The 16,989-nt window shown below is 37.0% G+C and overlaps 1 protein-coding gene across 1 annotated transcript; it reads left to right on the forward strand.

The window, feature by feature from the left end:
- The first annotated feature begins 1,332 nt into the window (after nt 1–1,332).
- On the forward strand, nt 1,333–15,255 carry Sycp3 (synaptonemal complex protein 3). Its single transcript, XM_004653806.1, has 8 exons — nt 1,333–1,456; nt 2,361–2,412; nt 2,885–2,919; nt 4,055–4,172; nt 5,138–5,237; nt 9,615–9,713; nt 14,973–15,077; nt 15,202–15,255. Exons 1-8 carry the CDS (start codon nt 1,333–1,335, stop codon nt 15,253–15,255), a joined length of 687 nt encoding a protein of 228 aa, XP_004653863.1.
- The last annotated feature ends 1,734 nt before the right edge of the window (nt 15,256–16,989 follow it).

The following is a 16,989-nucleotide window of genomic DNA, read 5'->3' on the forward strand; positions in this document are numbered from 1 at the left end:
AAAAACCAATCTTAATCATGTAGTTGTTATGAACTTTTTATTCAATAGATTTTTGAATTCAATGTGGATTCATGTTTCTTTTTTACTGTAGCAAAATTTTAACTTTTTGTACATGCATTGTTGGACAGAGATGATATGATGAGGTGTGTTTTATATGCCCTGTGTGCATGGTGAGCTCTGGCAATTTATGTTCCTGTGAATCCTGGCTAGAATGGAGCTGGCTAGCTGTCTAAGGATTCTTCCAGTGTAAAGCACCTAGGTGGAAATTGTGGAGAGGTGTAATTCCGTCCTCCGGTCAGCAGGGGCGCCACTTCCTCCATCAGCGTGTGGTGCACCTTCCCTTCTGGCATCGGTGTTCTCACTTCCCTCCAGATACCATTTCCTGTCAGAACGTGAAGCATCAGCAGCGGCGGCAGCAGTGAGGAAAGGAAGCACACTCGTGGGTCTGTCTGTCTTCCCTCAACAAGTACTTTCAGGTTGGTGGGTTAGGCAGCTTTGATAAGTGTTATTTTATTTGGTGCCAGTGTGAAAAGAAAAGCTTGGGCCCTCTCTCCCTTGAGGAGGGTAGAAGGGAGGGAAGCCCAGTGGGAATCCCGGCTCCATTCCTCACTAACGGCTATTCCTTGAGTCTGTGTGGAGGCAGCCGCCATGTTGCTGTAATGGCTTCCTGGCAAGGTGCTGGATGGATCTCTCCCTGTAGAGAGCCCTGGTGACTGATGTCTACACACATGGCCGCCCTCCTCCTCTTCTTCTTCATACTTCCTGACCGTGCCTCGTATATGGGGTGGGTCGTCTGTTGACTTCCACATACTTCAGCATCAGAGGCTCATTCAGGGCTCCAGTCAAGGGGTGAAAGAGCGCTCGCTGGGATACGAGAGACGTGGGGGGGGGCTCTTGGTGCTCTCCACAGCTCTGCACAGCAACAACAGCAGCAACCGCACTTGGGGTAGTTGGGGTGTGTGATACATGAGAAAAATCAAAAGTAGTCTCGTGCTCTGAAGGTTTCTCTTGATCAATCACAGATACATCCACATGTCCCATCAGTGCAACGCCTTCAATCTATCCATCCCTAGCACTTACAAAAATTAAAATGTGTATTGACTAGTTTTCAACAGAAGGATTGGAATTTGCTGTTGGTGTGCTGTCACTGGGTAGCTTAGTGCTCTAGAACTGGGTCCTACTCACAAGGTACAAAGAAAAAGGGATAAATGAGTAAATGCTTTTGAAGTGAGTTGAAAGTATATCACATTGCTGGAATGTCATCTTGAAATATGAAAGATGGCTGGAGAGCTTGTTTTGGGGTTTGTATTTTAGATCAGGAAACATCTAAACATGTCTTCCCATGGAAAAAAGCGCTCTAAGAAATCTGTGGCAGCAACACCCTGTGAGGACCCACGTCTTAGAATCTTTGACTTTAATGAAGACAATGAAGATCAAAACCTGAATTTTTTTGAAGGTACAGCATATCCAAGGATGCACCTGGATGGGGCCATGCACTTCATTTGTTTTGAACCTATTACACTTAGAACTGAATACAAGTTTCTTACACCTTTTCATGTACCTTTTCTCTCATTTCATCTTCATATTCCTGCATCAGAGATCAAGACCTTAATATCGTCATTTTTGCCTTTGCAGTCCCAACATGTCTGTACATAGGATATGACTGGTATTATTTACTCAAAAAAGAGCTGAAAATATTTTCTTAAAATGATTGCAAACTGTAATTTACTTTCACGTAACCTTCAAAGACAACTTTTATATCTGCTTTAGATGTTTATGTTGGCCAACATCTAAATTAATATCAACGATAGGATTTATTATGTTAAGGATTTATTATGTTAAGCGTTTACCAAAATGGCTTACATAATCTCATGTGCCTTTTTTTCTTTTCAATACAGTAAATCAACCTTGGATGGAAACCACATCGTCAGAAAATTTTGGTGATGTTAGGTAATATATTGAAAAGTAATATTTGCTTATTGAAAAATTTACTTTAGGAAAAGTTTTTTGTGGTTGTCAATACTGCTTGGTACAAATTTAATATTGTTGAAGCAGGGAAGAGAAGGTTTAAATTATAAATATATGTAAATAAAAATTTTAAAGTGAGTAAAAATTATTTTTATGTTATTTCTTCACAGTGGTGAAGTACAGAATGTAATGAAAAACTTTGGAGGTATGCTTAGGAGATATTTACACCTTATATATGATTGTTTAAATCCATGTAATTAATTCTGTGAAGGCATATTTTAATTTATGTAGGCAAACATCTAAATGAATATCAAAGATAGGATTTATTTTGTTAAGAGTTTACCAAAATGACTTACATAATCTCATGTGCCTTTTTTTTCTTTTCAAAACAGAGAGTCATCCTAGGATGGAAACCACTTCGTCAGAAAAAGATGGTGATGTGAGGTAATATGTTGAAAAGTAATATTTGCTTATTGAAAAAATTACTTTAGGAAAAGTTTTCTATGGTTGTCAAACAACTTGAGTATGTAGAATACATGCTTTGTCAAAGCTCTTCTAAACCAAACCTATTATATTATGAGCCCTTAAGTAAAAAGAGTGCTTTTGGTAGTATTGGGTAATAAAATGGATCCATTTTACTGCTTGGTACAAATTTGATACTGTTGAAGCAGGGAAAAGAAGGTTCAAAAAATCTAAATATATGAGCCGGGCGTGGTGGCGCACGCCTTTAATCCCAGCACTTGGGAGGCAGAGGTAGGAGGATTGCCATGAGTTCAAGGCCACCCTGAGACTACAGAGTTAATTCCAGGTCAGCCTGGACCAGAGTGAGACCCTACCTCGAAAAAAAAAAATCTAAATATATGGAAATAAAAATGTAAAAGTGAGTAAAAATTATTTTTATGTTATTTCTTCACAGTGGTAAAGTACAGAATATGATGAAAAACTTTGGAGGTATGCTTAAGAGATATTTATACCTTATATGTGATTGTTTAAAGCCATGTAGTTAATTTTGTGAAGGCATATTTTAATTGATGCATTGTATGGTTTTATATGAATTTCAAAACATATTTATGGTTACCATCATAGATTTTGTTAACCTTTTCCAAGATATGAAAAGTACAAGTAATGCTTTTTAAATATTTATTTGTTTATTTGAGGCACACAGAGAAGCAGATAGAATTGGCACAACAGGGCCTTTAGCTACTGCAAACCAACTCTAGAGGCATGTGCCACTTTGTGCATCCTGCCATACATGGGTACTACAAAATCCAACCTACCCCAGGCCAGAAGGCTTTGTAAGCATGTGCTTTACACAGTAAGCCATTTACCAAGTCCAGATGCTTTTTAAATAGAATATTCTTATGTATTTTATGTAATTATTTATAATAATAAAACATCCATGTGAACCCTTTCAACTGAAATTCTTTCATAAATTCAGAAACTCATATCTTTTACTGAATTGTTTTCCCATGAAATAAGTAAGCACTATACTTCCCCCCCACACACCGTTTTTTTTTTTTCTTTGTTCATTTTATGGTTCCTAAATTTAAAAGTGATCTGGAGAAAAATAAAAATTGGGATAAAGTTGTTTCACATGTCTTTCAGCTTTCAACCATTTTGATTTAGCAAACAAGCACCTTTACCACCTGAGCCATCTCTCCAGGATCCTTTGTTGATTTAGATACTTTATTGACTTTACTGGTTGAGCATCTGTCAGAAGGTCCAAAGTGCAAAGTACTATAAAATATGAAACTTTGGGGCATCATGTTCATGCTATTCTTAAATTAATTTTAAATATATTGGATATTATCAAATGAGCCTTACCCATTTTGTAATTGCCTCCACCACGACAGTGCTTTTTTTTTTTTTTTTTTTTTTTTTTTTTGAAAACAGCTTACAAAATGGAAGGTTTCCTGGCAGCATTTTCCTTCACACTTAGATTTTATTGACTCTCCCTCCCATCATCTCCTATTTCTCCTTCCTAGTCCCCATCCCTGTGTGAGCCCTTCAGCTTCCAGTGGATCCCCTTCCACTTTGATATCTCTTGCCATGCTTGATATTAACAAATATTTATTATTCCTCATAGCTCACATTAACAAGGCTGTTGTTGCTAAGACACAAAGAATGGAAACTTCTACTGAAGCATCTTTCCAGGCTGGTTACCAGAAAATCCAAGAAACTTTCAAAGCAGAACATGAGCTAATGTAAGATTGTTTCTTCTTTATTGCCATGTTTATATCATTTCACAGTACACAAAGTGCAAAATATTTTTGAAATACCATTATCTTCTATTGACTCTTATCTCTCGGGGAAATATTACACTTTAATTTTCACTACGAATGTAGTCCTGTGGCCTCCAGGTATATAGAATGGATATATTTCACAACAGTCAAAGGTGGTTAACTTTTTTCTCTAGGAAATAATAACTAGGGTTTTTAAAATGTAATTTATTTGACCCTGGAAACAAACTAGGAAAGAAAAAGTAGATATCACATGAGCTTTTAATTTTATGATAATTATTTTTGAAGTGTAAAAAATATCTATTTTAGTCGGCCGTGGTGGTGCACGCCTTTAGTCTCAGCACTCGGGAGGCAGAGGTAGGAGGATCACCATAAGTTCAAGGTCACCCTGAGACTACATAGTGAATTTCAGGTCAGCCTGGGCTAGAGTGAAACCCTACCTTGAAAAACCAAAAAAAAAAAAAATAATCTATTTTATATTGTAAGTAATTTTCACATTAAAAAAACCACTGCTCTTTGTACTGAAACTCTGTTGTGACAAAACAGGGGAACACTTAGTGATATATTTGTACTTGGAAATCACGTAACCTTTTCATCAGAACCTATACTAGGTCAAGAAAGTGAAAAATAAACTACCTTGAGGTAAAATGTACTATAAACTTGAGACATTTCATAAATATTCCATAGTTTACAAGAGCCAAAATATTCAAGAAGAATTTTATGTTATATTCTTTGAAAAATACTTCTGAAATCATCATAAGATTAGTTTTTCTTCTAAGGTGTGCCTCACAATATTGGTATTGCTATAATATTCTCCTTTTAGCATTTAGAAGCAATAAATCAACATAGATTAATAAAATTTAGCCTTTTCACTCAGATATGCCTTGCATATTAGTTTTAAAAGTAGTATTATCCATTATGTTTTATAGGCAGATGCTTCACAATGAATATGGTCAGCAGTTTAAGACTCTGTTTCAACAGTGGGATTCGGAGATGCAGAAATTTAAGGAAAAGCAAGAAACCCTAACTGTTAGTATCATGATGACTTTCTATTATAACCCAAGTCTCAGTAGGAATAGAGAAACTGGCCTTGCATTGGCTCCAAGGCACTGAGCTTGGCTTCCTCACTCATTTGACTATGTGTTCTGTTTGTACTGAGCCATATACCACAGAAGTATAGCCAATTTTGTGGAATATACATTTGTTTTTAAATATGTCACTATGTTTCTCCCACTTTTATTGGTATCTTTTTCAACACCTACTTTTTCTTCATTGATCTTGTTGTTTAGAGACTTTTCTGTGTTTTCCTTGAACAATATGGGCAGGGCTTTATCAATCTTGTTTATTTTTTAGAAAAAAAAACAGCTCTTAGTTGCATCATTTTTTAATTTGTTTTATTCACTTACAATACATTGATTTTTGCCTTGCTCTTGGTCGTTTCTTTCCATCTCTTATTTTTAGTTTTGAATTGTTCTTGTTTGTCCAAAGCCTTCAGTGGACTCTATTTATTTCAGATGTCGCTATACTTTTTTTTTTAAATAGAGAATGGGCATACCAGGGCCTCTAGCCCCTGCAAACAAACTCCAAACGCATGTGCCTCCTTGTGCATCTGGCTTACGTGGGTCCTGGGTAATCAACCCTAGATCCTTTGGCTTTTTAGGCAAACACCTTAACCGCTAAGCCATCTCTCCATCCCACGCTATACTTTTTATGTAGGCATTTAGTGCTATAAAATTGTCTCTTAGGACTGCCATAATTGTTTCTGGTAAGGTTTGGTATGCTGTGCTTCAATTTTCATTCAGTTCTAGGAACTTTTTGAGTTTCTTTATGACTTCTTCAAATACACATCCATTGTTCAATAGCATGTTGTTCGACCTCTAGAAGTTGTTATAATTTCTGTTGTTTTTTTTTTTTGTTCTTGATTTCTAACTTTATTGTATTATTGTCAGATCTAATTACAGGTAGTCATGTCTGTTTTCCTGAATTTGTGGACTCTTGCTTTATGTCTTGAAGGTGGTGTATTTTAGAGAGGATTTCAAGTGCTGCTGAGAGGAATGTGTTTGTAGATGTCTGTTAAGTCCATTTTATCTATGGTTTTCTTTAGCTCCTTTGTTTATTTTCTTCCTCCCTCCCTCCTTCCTTCCTCCCTTCTTCCCTCCCTCCTTCCCTCCTTCCGTCCCTCCCTCCCTCCCTCCCTCCCTCCCTCCCTCCCTCCCTTCCTTCCTTCCTTCCTTCCTTCCCTGCTTTGCAGTCTTTCTTGCTTGCTTGCTTTGCAATCAGAGAGAGACAGAAAGAAGAGAGATAGACAGAGAGAGGGAAAGTAGATGTACTAGGGCTTCCAACCACTGCAAACAACCTCCAGATGGATGCGACACTTTTTGTATCAGGGTTTTATGTTGATACTGAGGAATTGAACCCATGTCATTAAACTTTACAGACAAAATACTCTTACTGTTGATGCATCTCTCCAGCCCCTCATTTTTGTTTAAATCATCTGTCTTTTGGCAAGAGTGGGTTATTAAAGTCTCCCATTATTACTGGGTTGGGATTGATTTCCGAGTTAATATCTTGTACATTTTGCATTAGAAAATATAGTTCAACTGTGTTTGGTGCATATATATTTATAATTGGAATATCCCCAGGTTGATTTTTCCATTGACTATTAAGATGTATCCTTTTATATGTCTTATTTCTTTAGTCTATGGTCTATTTTGTCTAATATTGGTATAGATACATGTGCTGGTTTCCTATTTCTATTAGCTTGGAATGTTCTTTTTATCTTTTCACCATAAAGTAGTACCTGTCTTTAGTAGTGACATACATTTGTTATAGAGAGCAATTCAAGGACTCCAGTTTTCTGATCTGGCCTGTGAATATGTGCCTTTTGTTGGAGTAGTTGTGACCATTGTATTCAGAGTTATAATTGAGAGGTCTGAGTTCATCCCAGTCAAGTTGAAGACTTTGTGGAGTTTAGTGTTTCCTTGATCTTCATTTATTTAGAGTTATAAAATACTGCTCTAGTGTTGATTATACATTTTGCCCTCCTGTATCCTTGTGAGTATGTTTGTTCTTCTCCTCAGTATTCCTTCCAGTATTCTCTGTACAGCTGGGTTAGTACTTATCTATCCATATAGCTGACTTTTCTCATGGGAAGGGTTTTTTGTGTTTTTTTTTTTTTTTGCCTTCTATTTTGCAAGATAATTCAGCTGGGTATTGTAGGTTGGTTTGGCAACCATATCTTTTAAAATTTGAAATATTCCACTACAAATCCATTGAAAAATAAGGATTAATTCTGATCAGCTTACCTTTATATAAGACAAGCTGCTTTTCTTCTGCAGCTTTTAGTAGTCTCTGTTACCTGTCTTTACTGTTTTAACTATAAAGGGATGTAGGGAAATTCTACTCTGATTCTGTATATTTGGTGTTACATATGTGTCTTGTACCTGCATGGACCTCTCTTTTTAACATTTAGAAAAATTTCTTGTATTATTTTATTGAAGGTATTCTGCATGTCCTGTTGTTTCCCCTACTTGTATGCTTATAATGAGAATATTTGGTCTTTTCTAGGTAGACCACATTTCTCTCCCTTCTGTTTGTACTTTAAAAAAAAAACCAAAAAACTTGTCACTGGTTTTGGACTCCAGGTCTGTTTCCTCTGTCTTTGAGCTCACATAGTCCACATGATCTATTCTGTTGGCAAGGCTTTCTTTGGAGAACTTTTCAATAAGTTACTTCATTTTGTTTTCCCTTTGGTTTTTCTTTAGTGTCTCCACCTTTTTCTTTAATTCCATTTTTATTTCTCATTTTTTTCTTTCATTTTTTTAAATTCATTCTTGCATTTGATCATGTCCACAGTGAGTTCATTCCACTGTTACTTGAGTTCTTTCTTTATTTTTGTTAAACTACTCTGTCTATTGAGATCAAGTTTAGTCTCTTCTATTTCATTCATCCATCTATTGAGTTCTTTTTTATTGTTTCTCACCATTTTCTCCAGCCATTAGTTCATGGTCTCATTAAATTCATTGATTATGCTCATCCTAAATTCATTTAGGGATTGTATGACTGGAGTTTCCTCTCAGTTTTGATTTGACACTTCCAGTAGCACTAGTATTTCTTGGTCAGCAGAGAATGCCTTGGATTCATAGGCTATTTGTTATGCTTTTTATTTTGTCCCTCTGGTCATAGTCATTTTGTCCTTCTTAGAATATATCAGAAGCAGCTGTTGGTGAGTATGTATTGAATGGCCTGGGTAGCCTTAATTGAGCCATGTGTGGGGTGCCAGTCTATCTGTAGGATTAGTCTGGGGCCTGCAGGATTAGGTTGGGTCTCCTGGAATCTGATAGGCTCTTCCTTGTGAATGCAGTCTCCATGCAGGTCTGGGCTGGACACAGAAAGTACTGACCTACTCAGTGCCCAGGCTATGGAGTTTTATCAGCTTCAAAGTCCCTCTCAGTACAGTCCAGGCAGGCAGGCAGTGCAGGGAGTGAGGCCATTGGCAAGTGTGGCTGATCACTATTACTAGGGAGTTGGGGCCAAGAGTGGAGCCATGTGGGTCGAGAGTCAGCCCACCCTCTTAAGTTTTCAAGTCATTTGTCATGTAGGTAGCTTCTAAGTCCCATTCTGGTGTTAGCACTGATAGTATAGGTTCAGTATGACAGGCTGGCTAGGAAGGTAGATCATTGCAGCTGATCCTCACTTCCTGCACCTGGAACTGTATACATCATGTGGGGTGGTGAGTGGGGGAAGATCAGCTGGGCCCTGGTTGACCTATTCTATTCCATGTCCCAGGTTTTGGACTGGGATCAACTCTGGAGTCACATCTCTGGAGGCAGAGGGTCAGAAGTCAGGCCAAGGGTAGAGAGGTCACTACCTAGTGTGGCTTTTCCCCAGCCTCATCAATTCAGAGCTGTTGTCACTCAGGCGAAAGGAGGGTGCTCATCTGGACCCTCGCCAGTCTACCCCTACTCAATGTCTTGGAACTTGGAGTGCAGTCAGCTACTGGGTCCATACTGTTGTGGCAGTGGTGGTAAAAGCTCAGTGGGTAGGGTGGGAAGGGAGGTCTATCCCTAGTGTGGCTAATTTCCCAGTCCCCAGAAGTTGATTAGTACAGACTCTTCAGTGGGAGAAATGAAAATAACAACAGGTATAATGATGAGTATATTCAAGTGAATAAAATATTTTAATGCATTAATTTAAAACCATTATATATGTATGTATGTATATATAATATATATATATATATATATATATATATATATATATATATATGAATTATTTTTCCAAATTTTAAATTAGGGCATGGTTAGATTGTTTGCCTACCACACATAAACCCACCCAACAAGAATTGCCAAAAAAACCCACTTTGATCATATTTATATTATACAAACTTTCCTTTCATATTTGTAGAAACTTACTAAAGAACAAGAAAAACTTTTTCAACAAGCTAGAATGGTTCAGATGCAGAGAAAGAAAACAATTGTACAGGTACATGAGGAGTTCCTAAAGGTATGTTACACAGGATAACATGATACTTTCTTGTAAATTTAATGCATGTTTTTGCTTTGCAAGACAATATGGAAGGGCTATAAATAAGGCTCAGCAGTGAAAAGCACTTACTTGCTGCACCTAATGACCTGGATTTGATTGGCCCGTACTCACTTAAAGCCAGATACCCAAAGTGGCAAAATCATCTGGGGTTCCTTTCCACTGGCAGAAAGACTTGGCTTGCCCATACTCATTCTCTTTCTGTCTGTACCCCCTCTCTTAACTCAAGTAAATAAATAAATAAAATATTTTAAAAGATTATAGGGAAAGGCTAGAGAGATGGCTCAGTGATTAAGATGCTTTGCTAAAAGGCCTAATGACCTAGTTTCAAATACCCAGTATCTACATAAAGCCAGATGCACAAGTTGTGCATGCATCTGAAGTTTGTTTATAGTGGCTAGAGGCCCTGGCATGCCCATTCTCCTCTCCCTCCCTCTCTTTCTTTCTTTCTCTCTCTCTCTCCTTGAAAATAAATAAAAAGAGATGGGTAAACATTTGGATATATATTTTAAAAGTTAAGTATGTTAAATTTTGAGTTCATTGTTTTTTATTAATATTTTATTTACTTATTTGAGAGTGAGAGAGAGAGAAAGAGGCAGATATAGAGAGATTGAGAATGGGCGCACCTGGGCCTCCAGCCACTGCAAACGAACTCCAGTTGCATGCGCCCCCTTGTGCATCTGGCTAATGTGGGTCCTGAGGAATCGAGCCTTGAATCCGGGTCCTTAGGCTTCAAAGGCAAGTGCTTAGCCACTAAGCCATCTCTCCAGCCCGAGTTCATTGTTTTTGATCAAAGTGATAACTATATCTGGAGCTTTGTAACAATTTGTGAGAAATTTTCAAGACAGGACATTGAAAGTCAGGAATTTTCATAGAAAGGAAACTATGTGCAATCCAGATTTTATTGACATGGTAGTGATTGTTCTCTGTTTCACTGAAAATAGCAAGTCTGTATACAATTTCTGTGGGCCTTTTATCTAAGTCCAGTGATTATTAAATAAGTAGAACTGGGGCTGGAGAGATGGCAGTCGTGGTTTGATTCAGGTGTCCCCCACAAACTTAGGTGTTCTGAATGTGAGGTTCAGAGCTGATGAAGATTTGGGAATTAATGCCTCCTAGAGGCAGTGTATTGTTGTTGGAAGGCTTATGTGTATTATAGCCAGTTTCCCTTGCCAGTTTTTGGCACACTTTTTTGTTGCTGCTGTCCACCTGATGTTGGCAAGGAAGTGATGTCCACCCTCTGCTCATGCCCTTGTTTTCCTCTGTCGTCATGGAGCTATCCCTCGAGTCTGTAAGCCAAAATAAAACTTTTCCCCACAAGTTGCTCTTGGTCAGGTGATTTCTGCCAGCAATGAGAACCTGAATGCAACAATGGCTTAATGGGTAAGGTGCTTGCCTTGCAAAGCCAAAGGACCCAGGCTCAATTTCCCAGGATCCACCACATAAGCCCATTGCACATTGTTGTACATGCATCTGGAATTGGTTTGCAATGGCTGGAGGCCCTGGTGTACCCATTCTCTCTCTCTCACTCTAATAAATAAATAAAATATTTTAAAAAATGAGTAGAACTGAATTGAAATTACATAATTTTTTTTGTTTCCCCATGTTTTAAAGATGGATTTCGATTATGGTAGTTTTTAAATTTTAAATATTTTTATTTCTTTACAAACATACAGAGATAAAAGAGAGACAGAGAGAGCACACCAAGGTCTCTAGCCACTACAAACGCATTCCAGATGTATGTACCACTTTGTGTATCTGACTTTAAGTGGGTACTGGGGAATCAAACTTGGGTCATTAGGCTTTTCAGGCAAGCTTCCTAGGCACTTAGACATCTCTCCAACCCCATGGTAGTTTTTAAGTTATTAAAGTGGCCAAAATGACTTGATGTACAAATTTTTAATGCTGAGAAATCCCACAATATGGCAGTCACAGTTTAAAATAATTAATATGAACACAACATATGTGTTTTCAAGTAGATGTTTTGTCAGCTTGCTGTAATGCTTCCTGAGAAGAGCTTGCTAATTGGCATGATGGCTTGATAAAGTACTACCAAATATTTCATAGTGGGGGAATTTTAGTTTTTTATGACTGGTTCTTGATTTTTCTTTTAAAAAATCTTTTATTATTATTATTAACATATTTTGTATGGTTACATCATGTGTTGGTATCCTTTTCCCCTCGTCCCTGCCCCCATTCCACTGGACACCATCCTCAGTGGGGTGCAGGTATTCTCTATGGGACTATGGTTTATGCGTTGTGGGAGCAGCAGTCAATTATTTGGGCGGGGGGGGGGGGGAGGAATGCCTCTGGGCATGATGGCTCAACCTGTGACTCTCACAATCTTCCCACCCCATCTTCGACAAAATTCCCTGAGATTTGGTGGGTGAGTTTTAAGTCTGCTTCAGTGATGAGCTTTTAGGAGCTTCTGAATGTCTGCTTTGGTAGGTGTTGAGTATCCTCAGGCTCTGATTATCAGGTTCAGCATTAAAGTAGCACTCAATTTCATCCCACCAATTCCTCTATGGTTTCAGCTGTGGCTTTGCCAAACTACAAGGGGTAGTTTATCTCTTTGGGTCTTGCTCCCTTCTGAAAAAGAAGAATAGGTTTGCCAATGGACAGTGGAGTCACCATAGTTTAAATGGGATAAGCATTGCTAATTTAGGGAGAATTTGATGTATATAATTCCTCTTTTAGCCAAAGACTAGTGAGAGCTTGACACTGGAGAGCATAATCTTTGTCTCCATAGGATTCTGATCTGGTTCCCAATTCCAGATATGGGTTCCTTTACACTGAGTGGCTCTCTTAGCCAATCAGAAAGCTATTGCTTACCTGCTGAAGCTGTGTGCCACTATTGCACTGGTGTGTACATCCTGCCAGAGTGTTTGCTCCTGAGTAGGTTAGACCTCTGGTATCTCAGACTGTTGTTGGCCTCTTCCCCCAGTAGCTCGTGTTGTGCTTTCCAGCACTAGACAAGCTAGCTCTCTGGGGACTGGCTTTCTTCCAGATTCCAGCCAGGTCTATCCATACTCTTTGGGTGGCATATGGTGTCTTCAACAATATGGTCTTACTTTTTGCCTCAAGCAGATAATCAAGTGAAAATCATTCAGCAGCTTCCAGTATGAATTACTTTCTCAATTCTGTGGCTGAAGACTTTAGGGAAGGAAGGGTGTATTTTAGCTTACTAGTCAAGGCAACAGTCCATATTGGTAGGCAAGGCATGGTGTCAGGATTTGAGGTAGCTGGTTACATTCAGTCCACTGTATGGAAGCAGAGAGTCATAAAAGTTGGTGCTCATCTATGTTTCTCCTTTTATATAGTTCAGGATGCTCAGCCCATGGAAGAATGCCACCACATTTAGGGTGGGTCTTCCCTCCTCAGTTAACTGAATGTAGAAAATATCTAACTGACATGCTCAATTATTTTTTCCCACGGGGATTATAAATCCTGTCAGGTTGACAATCAGAAATTAGGCATCTCACTTTGACTTCTAAATTGTTGGATGTTTATGACATAAATTGATTTTAAGCATTATTTACTTCATTTGTCCATGACACTGTTCTACACAATTGTTTTCTCTGAACCCATTAACTTTGTACTGTGATGCTGTGGTATGACCCTTAACTTAGATTGTTTCTAATAACTTGACTTATTTGAAATTTTGTTCCTTTGCAGATTAACCTGGCATAAGTCCCATGTTCTATTTTATAGTTACATGAAGCTGCATTGTCATTCCCATTGTAAAGGCTTTTGTTATTTATGTTTAGATGTTTCTCTACACTGAAAAAAATGACTAGTTTTGATTTATTATTTTTGAGTGTCTCCATAACATTTCACATAGTAATTTTTGCATGGTATGAAGTAGGATAAGTATATATTGAATAAATATCCCACCAAGACCTAGAGGACATTGTGGAAGAGTAGGCATAAAGCATGTAAGAAGCCAGGTATGGTGGCATATGCCTTTAATCCCAGCACTTGGGAGGCAGAAGTAGTAGGATCGCCATGAGTTCGAGGCCACCCTGAGACTACATAATGAATTCCAGGTCATCCTGGGCTAGAATGAAACCTTACCTCACCCCCCCCCAAAAAAAAATAGAACATAAGACCCTCAGGTGGGTGGGAATAACTGGAGGCACTATGTTTCCCCATCCCTGCAGAGACTGACTGAGGCCTCTTGGTCCCCATATAAATACCAATAACCCCAGCAAATAAGACCCTCAGCAGAACTGGGGTGGGGGAGTGGGACTTTAACAGTACAACTGTTTTATTTTGAAAAGCAATAAATAATAACAAATCTACGTGCAAATTTTTCACTGGATGGTGGCACATGCTATAGTATCAGTCCTTGGGAGACTGAGGCAAGATGATAGGGATTTGGACACTACCTTTGGCTATTGAGTGTAAACTGTCTTAAAATGAAAGTACTGAAATGTAATGTTTGTTGTTCATAACATGAAAAAGGCCTACTACAGATTATGTTCCCCTTTTGTGGATTAATGTCAAACTGACTATTATTAAGTAGGTTATGACTTGACCTTGGAGAAAATTACTAGCAATTTTCAAGTTTATATTTATTGATGAGCGATTATAGTTTTATTATACCTCCATATTTTCCATTTTCTTTTATTTTATCCAGGTTCTCACTGGTTTGTCCCAGCTGTCCTCTGGCTCTCGATCCACTAACCTGAGCTTCCAGAGTACTTTTGCATGTTTGTGCCACTATATCTGGCTTTTATTCTCCATTTTTACCTTAATGGTTCATTAAAACTAGTACTTGAACAAAGTATTCAAGTTTTATGTCATCTATAATTACGTTTGGTTCATATCGGATATACCTTAATTTTTAATTTTTTAATTTTTTAATTTATTTGAGAGCAACAGAGAGAGAGAGAAAGAGGAGATAGATAGAGAGAATGGGTGTGCCAGGGCCTCCAGCCACTGCAAACGAACTCCAGATGCATGCACCACCTTGTGCATCTGGCTTACGTGGGGCCAGAGGAATGGAGCCTCAAACCAGGGTCCTTAGGCTTCACAGGCAAGCGCTTAACCACTAAGTCATCTCTCTAGCCCTATCTTAATTTTTATATGGGAATTTTGATCTGTATGTAATAGTAAGAAAGTTTAAATATAAAATCTTTTTTCTGAAAATTAACTTTACAAATAAAGACCTCAAGTTGAAAAATTATGTTTTATACTAAAGTAACTTTTGTATTTTAGAATTTGGAGGACTTAGAGAAGAATGGTGATACTCTACTTACTAGTACTCTAAAGGGACTTAAAGAAAGTATGACTGTGCTACAAAAACAGATTATGACAAAAACTGTAAGTTATACTACAAGTTGGAAAGATGTAAATTAATATAAGCAAGAGAAGACTTAATTTGATGGTAAATGTGTATAAGTTAACTGAAAATTAAACATATTTAATATCTACTTTTCTGAAACAGCAGGAGCAAGAAATGGCAAACATTCGAAATTCTATCCAGTCCATGCTACAATAATGAGATGACTATGAAGAAGGAATATGAACTACATGATGTCTTCCCAACATTTCTTAAGTAGCATGCCTTTAAGAAGAAATTCTAGTTTAAATTATAGTAGCTTTAGTCATAGCATGTTTACGTACAAGACCAGTCTTGTTATATACCAAAAAAAGTTAACAAGTTTTGTTAGTAGCAACTATTCCTGTATATCAAGCTTTGGGTTCTTTTGTAGTAATGAGGGGATTTTTCTAACACTGCTCATTGACTTTTACCAATAAAGATGATTTAAAATTACTTTTTGGCATCATTCATCACCTTTAAATTATACAAAGTGCAATTGTAGACTGTTACCTTTGGACATTATATTATCTTTTGTTTTCTTTATGTGTCATATTCCCACCAGGTTGCCAAGACTGATCTAGCTGGGACTATAGGTAAGGGCCACAGTGCTAGGATTATGTTGTTCTTTTTTAAAATTATTTATTTATTTATTTTTAATTATTTAATTATTTATTTTTTAAATTATTTATTTATTTTCTTTAATTTATTTATTTTTAAAATTTTTACTCATTTATTTATTTTTAGTTAATTAATTATTTATTTATAATTTTTTTATTCATTTATTTTTTTGGTTTATGTTCTTCTTGAAGGAAAGACCTACACAATTTATGTATATTATATCCTTTTCTATATCCTTACTAAGATTTATAGTTTACAAACTCTCTCTTTCTCTCCCCCTCTCCCTCTCTCTCTCTCTCTCTCTCTCTCCATATATATATATATACATATATATATATATATATATATATATGTATGCATATATGTATGTATGTGTATATATATATTTCTAAAATACATAGTTTTTAATCTAAAAAATAAAATCTGTTATTTTCACATAAAGTTTATTAACAAGTTAAATTTGTGTCATGTAATAGAATAAATTGCTACAAATATTAATACAATTGACAAGATTTCTGAACATTATTTCTAAAGCACAAATTTGTGATTGTCACTTCTATAATGGCATCTATACATACTTTTATTGGCTTTGCTCTGCTTTTAAGTTACATAGGGCCATAGTGAAGATAAGAGCACATCATGAAAGCAGCTAATTAACAGGTTAAGAATATCACATGTATCACTAAAAGTAAATTTTCTATACTGAATCATCAGTTTAAATGTTCAGTGAGTACTTTTTATTGCTTTTCAAACACAGATGATTTCTAGACCTTGTTTTATAAAGTGTGTATTTTGTAGAAAGAGACTTACAAAACCTCAATTCAATAAATATTAAGCTGGTTGTTTTGATGTATGTCTTGAATTCCAACACTAAGGAATCCTAGGTAGGAGGGGAACTGTGGCAATTTGAATCTGTGCTCCCTAATAGACTCAGATTGCTGTTATGGGGGAGGTGAATCTGAATTCTAGCCTAAGGTATACAGAGTGCTTGAGCTCTGCCTGGTGTTCCCAGAGTGTGCTTGTTTGTGGTGCTGGTGGTGGTTTTTCTCTCTATGTCGATTATGGAACTTCCCCTAGCCTAGGTTATCTGCAGCATGAATTATAAATTCATTTATAAATTATAAATTTTAACTAAGAATCAAGTTTTGAGAAATTTTAGTCAGATGTGCTGAGAAAAATAATGCCTTAATCTTGCTTAGAATAAAGCACACATTCATTGTGCCTTTACTGTCCAATTATTTAATCATATATCCTATGGAACTTCATGTCTCAGGAAATTCTACGCCCTTTCTT

This window comes from Jaculus jaculus, chromosome X (genome assembly GCF_020740685.1).
Source record: "Jaculus jaculus isolate mJacJac1 chromosome X, mJacJac1.mat.Y.cur, whole genome shotgun sequence".
Classification (NCBI taxonomy): Eukaryota; Metazoa; Chordata; class Mammalia; order Rodentia; family Dipodidae; genus Jaculus; species Jaculus jaculus.